The sequence below is a fragment of the Apostichopus japonicus genome, chromosome 14 (assembly GCF_037975245.1).
Source record: "Apostichopus japonicus isolate 1M-3 chromosome 14, ASM3797524v1, whole genome shotgun sequence".
Lineage (NCBI taxonomy): Eukaryota > Metazoa > Echinodermata > Holothuroidea > Aspidochirotida > Stichopodidae > Apostichopus > Apostichopus japonicus.
The window spans coordinates 27,716,375-27,729,734 of NC_092574.1; the positions used below are offsets into that span (position 1 = coordinate 27,716,375).

At 39.3% G+C, this 13,360-nt stretch overlaps 1 protein-coding gene across 1 annotated transcript in view; it reads left to right on the forward strand.

The window, feature by feature from the left end:
• The first annotated feature begins 8,367 nt into the window (after positions 1-8,367).
• The window catches only part of LOC139980112 (fatty acid hydroxylase domain-containing protein 2-like), a 34,526-nt gene continuing 29,533 nt past the window's right edge, over positions 8,368-13,360 (forward strand). The window contains exon 1 of the mRNA XM_071991504.1: positions 8,368-8,524. Coding sequence (XP_071847605.1) covers positions 8,492-8,524 — 33 coding nt within the window. The 5' untranslated portion in view covers positions 8,368-8,491. The remainder of the gene's footprint in view (positions 8,525-13,360) is intronic.

Here is a 13,360-nt window from a genome sequence, read left to right on the forward strand (position 1 = left end):
GAAAACTATGGTTTCCAGTCAATATCTCAAGAGTTTTCCAGTCCTACAGTATCGTAAAAGGTTAGGATAAATTAACTGTTGTATAGTGCTTATTATACTGTTATACAGTAGCCAGAAAGGGGAGAAGCATGAGGGAAAGACATTTTCAGTGCTCAAGGGCATATATTGTAAACCCTTGTTAAGGAATACTACTTGATAAAAATGTAAAGCTTTTTTGCATTTTTTTTTAAAAGGGTAAGTGCAAGCCCAGGAATTATTCTTTTGACTATATGCAGGTTGGTCCAACATTTTCTGTGCTCGTTCGAGCCTACTGTTAATTTTAGTGGAAACTGACAAATTTGTTGCTTCTGCCTAGTATATAAAGCTGCCACCCTTAATGAGGGCTACTAATTGAGTATAGCCAAAAAGTACATGAAATTGGGGGTGGGGGGCACATGGGGGAACCAAATTTTCTGTGTTCAAGGGCATATCCTAAACCCCTGTTTAGGACTCCTAGTTGAGTAAAACTTAGCTCTTTTTTTTTGGCAATTTGTTTTAAAAGGGTATATTCAACATGAAGTGCAAGACCAGGAATTATCCTTCAATGATCTAAATAGGTCGGCAGGTTGGTCCCACATTTTCTGCGCTTATTAGATCGTACTGTAAATTTGTGTGGAAACTGACATTGTTGCTTCTGCCCAGTATATAAAGCTGCCACCCTTTATAAGGTCTACCAATTGAGTAGCCAAAAAGTACATGAAAGCGAAGGGGGGGGGGGGGGGAAGGGGCACATGGGGGAACCAAAATTTCTGTGTTCAAATCAAGGGCATTTCCTAAACCCCTGTGGAGGGCGTTGTGGTCAAGTGGGCAGTGGATTACGTTCTAAGGATTACAGGTTCGAGCCCTGGCCAGATCATTACGTTGTGTCCTTGGGCAAGGCGCTTTATCTCCATTGCCTCTCTTCACACAGATGTATAAATGGGGACTTGCGAGGTAACTTGTAAATATAGTTGTTTGCACCCGTTGTGGCTGCACCCTAAGGGAAGTCCTCCGGGGGACACATGGTTGTGGTGCACTGTGGTGCCCCAGGAGAGATAGATTGAATTGTACACACTTTGGTGTGTAGGTGTGACAAGTTACCAATGACCAGGGTTAAGTTGTAAAGTCGTGTGAGAAGGCCTTGGCCCTGAACAAGTCTGTAAACCTGAAAATTAAAATTAAAAACTTAGCTTTTTATTGGCAATTTGTTTTTAATGGGTATATTCAACATGAAGACAAGACCAGGAATTATCCTTAAATGAACTAAATAGGTTGGCAGGTTGGTCCCACATTTTCTGCGCTTATTAGATCGTACTGTAATATGTGTGTGGAAACTGACATTGTTGCTTCTGCCGAGTATATAAAGCTGCCACCCATGAGAAGGACTACAAATTGAGTAGCCAAAAAGTGCATAAAAGTGAGGGGTGGAGGAGCACACAGTTACTTCTGCCCAGTATGAAATACATGTAACAAGCTGTCATCCCTGTTGAGGACTACTAATAACAAGAAATTTAGCGTTATTTCTTAAACAATTCTGTCGAGATATTAAAGAGGAAGTGCTAGCCCAGGAATTATCTTTAACTATATATACAGCAGGTTATTTGACAAGTTGGTCCCACATTTTCTGTGCTCATAAGGATCTACTGTAAATGTTAGTGGGAACAGACATAATAGTTGCTTTCTGCCCATTATGTAGGACATATCAAGCTGCCACTCCTGTTAAAGACTACTAACTGAGTAAAGCTAAGCTGCTTTTTGTAAAACAATTTTGTGGGATTAATATAAAATATGAAAGGCCAGGAGTTATTCTTTGACCTTTACAGCAGGTTATTGGCAGGTTGGTCCCACATTCCCTGTGCTCATTAGGGCCTACTGTAAATGTTATTGGGAACAGACATAATAGTTGCTTTCTGCCATTATGTAGTACATGTCAAGCTGCAACTCCTGTTAAAGACTACTAATTGAGTAAAGCTAAGCTGCTTTTTGTAAAACAATTTTGTGGGATTAATATAAAATATGAAAGGCCAGGAGTTATTCTTTGACCTTTACAGCAGGTTATTGGCAGGTTGGTCCCACATTCCCTGTGCTCATTAGGGCCTACTGTAAATGTTATTGGGAACAGACATAATAGTTGCTTTCTGCCATTATGTAGTACATGTCAAGCTGCAACTCCTGATGACCTTCCTTACCTGTTTCGAACCTCTGGACATACAATCAGCGTCCATGGCCTAGTTGGTTAGGGTGTCCCCGTTGAAAACGTAATGTGAAGGAAAATCCAGAACAGTGAAAAAACTTTGAGCCTCCACCGGGATTCGAACCCGGGCCTCCCGCTTTAAATATGTGTATAAATATATATATATATATATATATATAAGTGAAAATCGTAATGAATTGGAAAATCAAGAACAGTGAAAAAACTTTCAGCCTCCACCGGGATTCGAACCACGGGCCTTCCGCTCTGTACGCGGACACCCTAACCACTAGGCTATGGACGCTGATTGTATGTCCAGAGGTTCGAAACCGGTAAGGAAGGTCGTAATTCCACTGTAGGCGTTTGCCACCTTTATCGAACAATACTAGTTCTGTTTTTGGTGACATATTTTGCCTTACTCTTGAGATCAAACATGATGCTAACCAACTCGAAATCATTTGTGATTCCTAAAGCCGGATCTCGAAAGAGATACTTTAAACAGAATATATATATATATACATATATATATATATATATATATATATATATATATATATATATTATATATATATATATATATATATATATATATATATTATATATATATATATATATATATATATATATATATATATATTTTTTTTTTTTTTTTTTTCGAGTTGGTTAGCATCATGTTTGATCTCTAGAGTAAGGCAAAATATGTCACCAAAAACAGAACTAGTATTGTTCGATACAGGTGACAAACGCCTACAGTGGAATTACGATCTTCCTTACCGGTTTCGAACCTCTGGACATACAGTCAGCGTCCATAGCCTAGTGGTTAGGGTGTCCGCGTACAGAGCGGGAGGCCCGTGGTTCGAATCCCGGTGGAGGCTGAAAGTTTTTTCACTGTTCTTGATTTTCCAACTCATTACGATTTTCATTTATATATATATATATATATATATATATATATATATATAAATATATACATATATATATATATAGTTGGTTGGTCCCACATTTTCTGTGCTCATTTGAGCCTACTGTAAATGTTAGTGCAAACTGACAACATTGTTGATTCTGCCCAGTATGAATATATACATATAAAGCTGCTATCCTTGTTGAGCACTACTAACAGAAAAAAAAAACTTTAGCATTATTTCTTAAAAAGTTCTTTTAACAATACAGCAGTTATTCTGATGTATCAATTAAACAGAGAAATACTTCGAATTAGAATACCTTGATGCCAAGTTTTGTTGTGCATGAAAAGGTATTAGTTCAAACTCAAACTGAATGAAAAGTGAATTACTCTGGTCAATTTGTCAAATTATATGCAGTGCAGACTGAAAGATAAGGACAACTGTGAAAAATTGAAAATGTTCTTTTCCTAACATATTTACAGTTCCTTAACTTGACACATCTGAATGGCTAAAGGAGGATTTATGAGAGATAAATGTGTTCCTTACTTTCTGTACAGTATTCCTCCAACTTATTGAGCTGGGACGTCAACTTAAGAAAAATTCATATATATACCGTTTTTTCTGCCGATTAAAGAAATTTCTGTTGGAAATTGCTATTGCTGAGGCAGTTTTTTTGGGAAAATATTCGCAGGATGAATATCTATTGCTGATTTCGGGGGAAACAGTACAGAAACTTATATATAATTTATCTTTCAACTACCAAAGCTCCTTTAATTTCTGTCTTAGAGACAGAGACTAGGTATTTGTGTTCATTAGATGGTACGTCCCACAAAGGAGTTAATCCTGCATTTTGGGATTGGTACCCAAACCATTTGAAAGGTCTGCTTTTGGTCTCAGACATGTTGGAACAGCATGATTTGTGGTCCCACATATTGGGTGTGATTCCACAAATTTAGTTTGAAACATGTTTTATCTGGTCCCACAAATGATGTTTCTCAGGTGTGTTTTTTTGGTCCCACAATTTGATCTGGTCCCACAAATGATGTTTCTCAGGTGTGTTTTGTTGGTCCCACAATTTGGTCTGGTCCCACAAATGATGTTTCTCAGGTGTGTTTTTTTGGTCCCACAATTTGGTCTGGTCCCACAAATGATGTTTCTCAAGTGTGTTTTTTTGGTCCCACAATTTGGTCTGGTCCCACAAATGATGTTTCTCAGGTGTGTTTTTTTGGTCCCACAATTTGGTCTGGTCCCACAAATGATGTTTCTCAGGTGTGTTTTTTTGGTCCCACATATTTGGACTGGTCCCACAAAGGTGTGTTTTTAAGGTCCCACACATAAGGTGTACATTCTGGTCCCACAAATCAGGTCCCACAATTGTTGATTCAAAACGTACCAAGTTACTGGTCCCAATATTATTGTGGAGGTGAGTATGCGTGTACCTTTCCGTGTGTGTGTTCCTCTCCGTGTGTGTGTACCTCTCCGTGTGTGTGTTCCTCTCCGTGTGTGTTCCTCTCCGTGTGTGTGTACCTCTCCGTGTGTGTGTACCTCTCCGTGTGTGTGTTGCGTGTCCGTGTGTGTGTTGCGTGTCCGTGTGTGTGTACCTCTCCGTGTGTGTGTTCCTCTCCGTGTGTGTGTTCCTCTCCGTGTGTGTGTACCTCTCCGTGTGTGTGTACCTCTCCGTGTGTGTGTTCCTCTCCGTGTGTGTGTTCCTCTGGGTGTGTGTGCGTTTGTTTTGCTATCTGACTGAGGACTTGAACAAAAGAATTTCAGATCCTCGGTTGTGATTTCTAAAGAATCACCACGTCCTCGGAAGAATTCTATTGCAAGGGTATTGTTAAGGTTAGGGTACGTGGATTTGAACAATGGAAAATACAATGGGGTCCTCGGTCTGAATGTAATACAAACAGGTATGTACCTCTCCGTGTGTGTGTACCTCTCCGCTTGTACCTGTGTGGGTGTGTGTGTGTGTGTGTGTGTATGGGGTGCCTTGGCTTGTAAACACTAATCCAATGTAAAGTTTGGGTGACGTTCATCCTTTGGTATGTGGATCCACTTCAAGAACTGTGTGTGCACACTGTGAATTTAATATAATAACTGTAAAATATGGCAAGGAATAACATAGTTTGTTGGCTTTCTGGTTTAACTGAGTTATAAAAGAATATTACCCAAAGCCGCCAAACATGAAATTATTTACTTGGATGAACAATTGACGAAAACTTTCAACACTGCTTGGACTTGAGTGTAAAACCAATGTCCACTTGACCTCTTAGGTCAAATGAGTGACATGATTGATTATAAATAGAGTGAAGTGGGGTTGCATAATTTGATTTGTGCTGAAGTTAAAAAGCTTTAGTCTGTTAGTCCACTTCATAAAAGATGCAACTGCAAGGTACTTCTTTAGTTTTATAGTTTAGAAAAATTGAATTAGAGAAAGACTAATTTGCCTTTTTGATTCCTTGCCAGGGGCAATAGAATGTTAGTGTATGTATTCTAAGTCTGCAGATGTCACTTTAAGGGAATCACCATATCCTCAGAAGAATTCTAGTGGTAAGGGGGTGTTCTGTAAAAGGCATATTCCATTGGCTGTAATTGATGAATTAAAATGCTGGAAACTTCCTCATTCAGCACTTATTCATAGCATTTTATATGATGGGGATATGAGTTAATGGTTTCGATAAAATAGTAAACTTTGTACTCAAGCAGGCGGATGAGTGTGTGGGTGATGGTGTGGGTGTGACACCTTGCTTGTAAACACAATATTTGGACCAATCTCATATTTAGTATACAGTTGTGACACATTTAGTACAATTAAGAAACCTTTTATGTTTCTGTGGAGGTCAAATGTCATTTGGAGTCACTATAGGGGTCAAATTGTGGAACGTGGTTTTATAATCTACCGTATCTCCCACCGACTAGCCTATAAGATAACATATGCATTATGCATCATAACAATAGGAGAGGCTGTTGGCAATTGGATATTAGCTTAAGGGCCTTCGAAGATAAGAATCAGAAGTCTCCACCAAAGCTCCATTGACTTCAGTGTATCGGTAACTTTTGGAGTTGCCATGTACTTCGCTGCATGCATGCCAATTCACACGGGTGTTGTAATGAACGTGTACTGTTGGTATACAAGGCTGCTATTGGAATGGACGATATCAGGGACAAACTAAAACGAATGAGCGAATGACCGAATGACAATTGACTTTGTACTGTGTTAATTATCATTCGCGAATGACAGCGAATGACAACGAATGACAGCGAATGACAACAACTTGGACAACGAACGACAACGAATGACAGTGTTGAGAAGTGCTGGAATGATTAACGGAGTGGAGTAAATGCGGTTATTGGTTTTCTGCGCAAAAAGGATTTGAGGAAAATCGCATCACGTGGCTGCAGGGTTTTGGTGTAATTTACGGATGGAAACCACAGGGAAAGTTTTTGTGTGAGATTGCGCTTGCGTGCTGTGCTTTTTACCTCTGTAGATTTATATAGAAAGATAACTGAAGCCATTTCAAGATTATGGTATTGTTAGTTTCTAACAATTAATATCGAAAAAGTGACGTTAAATTTACTTTTTAAAATCACTTACAATTTCGCTTACTATAAGGTGCGTTTTTATCTTGTCCGTTCTTTACTAGATCTATATACCCACGAAGTATGAACTGTGATATCCGGTTGAAGCAAATGTCTGTGCTGTCATTACTGTCATTCGTTTTAGTCAACGCAATTTTTTAGTGTGTACAACATATTGTCATTCGTTATGTGTAACGCAATTGTCATTCGTTTTAGTAACACCCCGATATCATTGTGAATCATCAGTATTATATCTTTGCTTCCTTTGTTGATGTTGACTAGGTGCCATTTACGGAACTTATAACTGTCGCCTGTTTTAGAGGCAAATCAGACGAAAAATCTTTGGACCAGGGGTTAAAAAGTGGCCAGCTGCTATAATGTACAGCTTGTAGGTGTACCACATTGATTACAAGAAGCCTGTTGTCTTTGGTAGTGATCAATCTGTATGCTGAATACAAGAAAAGTTTCCAACTCGGTCATCAATGTGAATATTGTTTGTCATATCTCATTGCTTTTTGCTGTACTACTTGGATTGAAGTATGTTGTTCACACTGGCTATACCCTACAGCTTATTGTGTCACATTTTATAAGAGTATTCATGTAGCATCATCGAAACAACATTGCATATATGCTGTTTGGTTAATATGTTAGTTGTGTTTGGGTGTTCCCTCGTGCTTGGTACCGACATGCAAAATACCGGGTGTATCATTCGACCCTATTGGTGGCGGCTCGCGTAAATTCTAGTTTCCCAGTAGAGTTCGGTGTAATTATCATAAAGGGGCGTGACTACTGCAAGACATCGAAGTACCCATGCGCGCGTGTACTTAACTTTTTATTGGCGGCAAGATTTGACGCCGCATAACATTGTTCTAAGTACCTAAATGTGTATTAACATAATTTTACCTAAGTATCCTAAACTAGAATTTTCGATTTGGCAATGACTGCAACGTGCATCACAGTGACTTCCTATGCAAGTTATAAATCTAGTACTTATTCTTATTCCAATTCTTATTTCAAATCTATAATATTTCAAAAAAATTCTCTGCAATTTATAGTAAAATCAGTTCAGTGCGTGACCATGTTACAAAACCCTATTGACGGGATAGTTCTACACCTTCAATGGTAACATCGTAAACGCGGCGATGTTTAGGGTGCGCCATCGCGTAGAACGTAAACCTTGTTAGACACGCCCCTTTTTGAAAATAACTCAACTATACTGGGGGAAAATACGCGCCGGGGACCAGTAGGGGGTGACCGGCAACACCCCAAGAAACTAATATTCTATATGTGAAATGATGCATTCTGAGGAATAGTTAGACTAAAAATAAAGCTAGAATAAAGAAATGTGATTAAATGTTCTATATGTAACACAGATATATTTTTACATGTTCGCTTCAGTAGTAAGATACGTCTCCTTGCACCTGTCAGCAATGTGAGATTTAATAGTTTCATGAGAAAGGGTGTTGCATTTATGTTTACATACAGGTCGTGATGTTGGTTTCCACGTTGTATTTTGATGATCTATTCAGCAATCATCTTTGTTGAAACCTATCACCGTAGTTCGGTTAATAACCCATTGAACGCTAATCGATAGAACCTTTGTAATAAAGGATATCGAAATTCACCTTTGATCAGCAAACAAAGAGAGTTGTCATCCTAACTTATTTGAATTGCACAAACGACACAAATATCGCGTCCATGACAAATTGCTTTAGTTAACACTTATAGTACACGTACAATTGAAGCATACAGTACTTCCTGACGTTACACATTTTGCGAATGTATTCCTTTTAGTGAATTAAACATGGTTTTAGACAGCGCTTTTAGGACGATGAAGGTAAGTGGTTTCTGTTTATCCCTTTTGCGCATTAATTCGTTGTCCTCTATCAAACAAGTTCCTCCAATCATTATTATTTCAAACGCTGTTACCAGTCTATTCTCGAACAAAGATAAGGTGAAAGCCTAATTGCTGAGGGAGACATTGGAGGGGGTGGGGGGGGGGGGTTGCTATACAGTTGTAGTAAAATATGTATGAATGTGATCAGAATATACTAGCAAGAACTATATAAGGGTCTGTATTGGGTCCCTTGTTGTTTGTTGCCTATATAAATGACATCGACGGAGATATTTTGTGTACAGCAAAGAAGTTTGCTGATGACACCAAATTGCATTCTGAAGTCTCTTCCAAAAGCGATTCTGAGAAGTTTCAAACGGATTTGGATAAGGTTTTTTCCTGGTCTCAGGGGTGGCAAATGCTTTTTAGTATTGATAAATGCAAGGTAATGCAAATTGGTAGTAGTAACCAAAAGTTTACCTACAATCTTAATTGTGTGGAGTTACAGGAGGTCTCTGTTGAAAGAGACCTAGGTATCTACATTGAATCATCTCTGCAACCTTCTAAACATTTTCTTGAAGCTGCTAAAAGAGGTTATAGGGTTTTAGGTATGATCAAGAGGAACTTCAGTTTTCTGAAAGAGGACATCGTAGTTAGGCTTTATTAGCAGTTGTTTAGGCCTCATCTGGAGTATGCTGTGCAGGCTTGGAACCCATATTTTGCCAAGGATAAGGAAGTACTTGAAAAGGTCCAGAGGAGGGCTAATAGGATGATTAGTTCCTTAAAGAGTGTTCCTTATTATAGGCGGTTACAACTGTTGAATCTCACCACACTGGAGCTTAGGAGGTTATATTTGGGGACTTGATCCAGGTTTTCAAGATTGTGTATGGTTTCGACAATTTATCCTTTACCGACTTTTTCATGTTTGCTAACGGTAGTTGTACCAGAGATCATTGTCTTAAACTCCAAAAGTCACATAGTAGGATTAATATTCGGCATAACTTTTTTCTAACAGGGTTGTGAGTGAGTGAGTGGAATGGTTTGCCTGAGAAAGTTGTACTTGCAAGTAGTGTCAATGGGTTTAAGAATGCTTTGGACAAGCACTTTAAGCATTGTAATCGGGTCTGAGTGTCTGTGTCTTCAGTTTTTTCTCTCTCTCTATAGGGTCCTTGATGGGGACTTAAGTGTCCCTCCTGATCCTTTTTTCTACTAAACTAAACTAAACTATAAAAGGTCAGTTGACAACGTCAAAACAACCCTAGAAATATCACGTTATAGTGCACGATAAAGCACCATGATCTGAAGATAACAAAATAAAAGTCAGTCCAATATCTTTCACTCACAATTGAACATTTTGACAAATCTGCGAAAAGTATGTAAGAAGTGAACCTACGTCAAGCTATCGACACTGGCAAGTTCGGCGACAATGCCGAACTTCACTGTAGGAATACGTATAAGTTATTTGGAGTTATCAAAGTTACAAGGTTCCAAACTTTGATTTCTGGACCTTCAGCAAAGCAATTGGGTTCCGTTGTAACTTGTTCACGTTCAAGGTGTGTTTTTGTTTTTATGTAACCCGCCCAGGGAAACCAGAACTCAGTATCGTCCAAACCGGCACAACTTAGGTGTATCAGAAAACACACATAAACTCAACATCACTTTCGGAGTTGTCAGGTTTACAGACTTTTACATCTGGTAACCTTCTTCACTTTCATGAAGTATATTGTATTGCACTCATTGCACATATTGTATTGCACATACTGTATTGCACTCATAAAAAGTCATGAGCACATTCGGGCGGATGCCGGCGCTATATACAAAGTGTGCATTATCGTCGTCGTCACCGTCATCATCAGGTGCGTATCCAGGGGGGGGCGTTGGGGGCGCGCGCCCCCCGGGTAAGAAAAAGAGGAGAGAAAAAAAAAGAGAAGAAAAAAGGAAAAAAGAGGGGAAAAAGGAAGAAAGAGGGGAAAAAAGAGGAGGAGGAGAGGAAGGAAGGGAAAAGATAAAGAAGAAGGAGAGAAAAGGGAGAAAAGGAGGGAGCACAAGATAAACGCCAAGACACCGGGAAGAGAAAGAGGAACAGTGATATCATTACAGTGCTGAACCCTACTATATACACAGGGAAGCCAGTGACGGATCGAGGATTTCGGAAGGGGCGTACGCCTCACCCTACCCCTTACACCGACAACTCCATTTTTGACGTTTCCATCTTTCCTCTCTCACTAATGTATCTATATATATACTATATATGGTCTACCATAACGCGCGTGTGTGTATGGACGCCTTAAACAATTGTGCTATGAAACCAACTATGGCTGGTCTCGAACTCGACCGAGTCGTCGGGGAACATGACGCATTCGGGAATGGGGCGACCGCCGCCCCCCCCCCCCCGAGCATATTTTTTTTATGATATCGCTAGTCAATTCGAAATAGAAAATGCTTAGATGCAACTTACAAGGTATGGGAAATGTCATTTCCAGCGATCTCGGAGGCATTTTCGAGCAAAATTTTCTTGTACGCTTTGCGCCAACTCATGGTTGCGCTACGCTTAGATAGTTTGCCAACAAGCTTCGCCCCTCCCTTGACAAATTATTCGCTACGCACCTGTTCGAATTTGTAAAGTAAACAGCAAATATCACATCATATCAGTGAGCACGAAAATGGCGTTCCTGGATGAACAGCCTCAAAACTGTCTGTGTGTATAGTGAAAGGCGAAGGAGCCCAATTTGATTTGGGGAGCTGTAACGACTTCCCCGAAAAATATAACCAACATTTCAACATAATCAACATTGTTAATGTCAATATCATATAAGCAAGCATCGGTTATTACATCGCATGCCATCATGTACCGTACGGTCACTGAAAGTTGCGCAGTATAGCGCGGGATGCTCATATAAACAACGTTTTGTCCTATGTAGATTGAGAAAAAGCATAGAGGTCCAATTATGTCAAAACTCTCTTTTACATTAGTAATGGCGAATTAGTCGGCCAAGCTTAAAACTTTATTTTAATTACCAAGGAGAAATTTTTTAAACTAATCATTTCCTTTAGCTACATCATTGCAATTGTATTTTTCTTTCAGTATCGGTGCCCGAAAAATTCTCAGCATATTGCCCGAATTTTCAGAAAGAAATATTTCGTTAGCCCCACCCCCACCCCCACCCCCCTCAAATTTCCAGAGGACAAGAAATTCGGGCAAAAGTCCTGAAAAATTCGGGCAGCCTAAGAGGAGAAAAAATATATATATGAATATATAAATATGCTGTAGCTTGCCCGAATCTTTTTCAAATTTTGCCCGAAAATTCTGTGGAGAGCATTTATGTTATTTGTTTTGTGACATTAATATTAATATAGGCCTAACAATTTTCTTAATTAGCATCATGTTGCCCGAATATTTCCGTGTAACACCACCGTAAGCTCAGCTCATCTGGGCTACCACGCTTTTTGCACTATCATCCAAAACTTTTTCTAAGTAGTCAACTGTATACCTGGACATCCCCGACATGAGTGTATATATAAGAAACGTTTCCTTGTTCATGGATGGTGGGGGGGGGGGGGGGTAGTGCCTACAAGCCTAGAAGTATAGGTTTATCATATTCTTTGTTATTTTTTATATTTTTATTGTGAGACAAATTGCAGTCTCACCCGACACAGCGATATTATCCCGCCTACAATTGAACAATGTATGTTTTTCTGGAAGTAGCTGAGTATTGTGTTAAAATAATAAATATCGGTAACTAAATAGGAGCTTAAAAAATATACTGTCCTATTTTTCCCCTTCAAAGTGATGTTACCATTTTTTCTTCTTCTAATTTACTAAATTTTGGGGGGAGTGTCAATTTCTAAGATGTGAGATTATAGAATAAAGAATGTTTAGATGCAACTTGCAAGGCCTCAGAAGTGCCATTTCCGGCAATCTGAGAGGCATCTTTTGCCAAAAAAATTCTTGTACGGTACGCGCCAACCGATGGTGGCGCTCCGCTTAGATAGTGTCACGGGAACTTTCGGGCACAAAAGTTTCTGCCCCCCCCCCCAACTGAAATGGTCCCGTACGCCTATGATCATACTTCCCTCTACTCGTGCAATTTTGACCAGTCTGTTAGGGGTTCAAGGAGGTTTTTCTATATTGGTTGTCCATAGATGAAATTTCTTGCAACATTATGGGTATGTTTTTAAGTGAGTTTAATCACGAGAAATGTGAATTTTGAAATTCTGAACAAAAAATGGGCTTATAACCTGAGGCTGTCGGGTATTGTGGGCCGCGACGTAGAATCACCTACAAAGAGCAATGATCCACAGGAGATGCGATGAGGTCTAACATGATGTGTGACTGGTGAAAATCTTCAAAAAGGTTATGGATGAGGAAAAAAAATATTGGGGAAATTCTTGGTTCTCAGGCAAAAAGTGTATATCTGGCAGGTCATTTTCAAGCCCGAGAAGTGTCATTTTCGGTGATCTGAGGGGGTATCAAAACCAGAAATTTTCTTGTAGGCTGCACGTCAACCGATGGTGGCGCTCCGCTTAGATAGTAATTCGCGCCCCCCGGGTTAGAAAATCCTGGATACGCGCCTGATCATCACCATCAAAACACCACCACCATCACCATCATCATCATCATTATTATTATTATTATTATTATTGTGCATCCACATACCCAAGTTAAGTTCAACCATTTTTTTTTTTTTTTTTTTGAAATATTGCTCAGCCATTTACTACAAGTCGGTCTTGAAATCGATCAACATACCCGCCTTGAAATAATGGTGAATGTACGACCCTAATATACCACATTCATTTGTTTTCACAACTTTGAATTTCACGTAAAATTGAAAATATTCT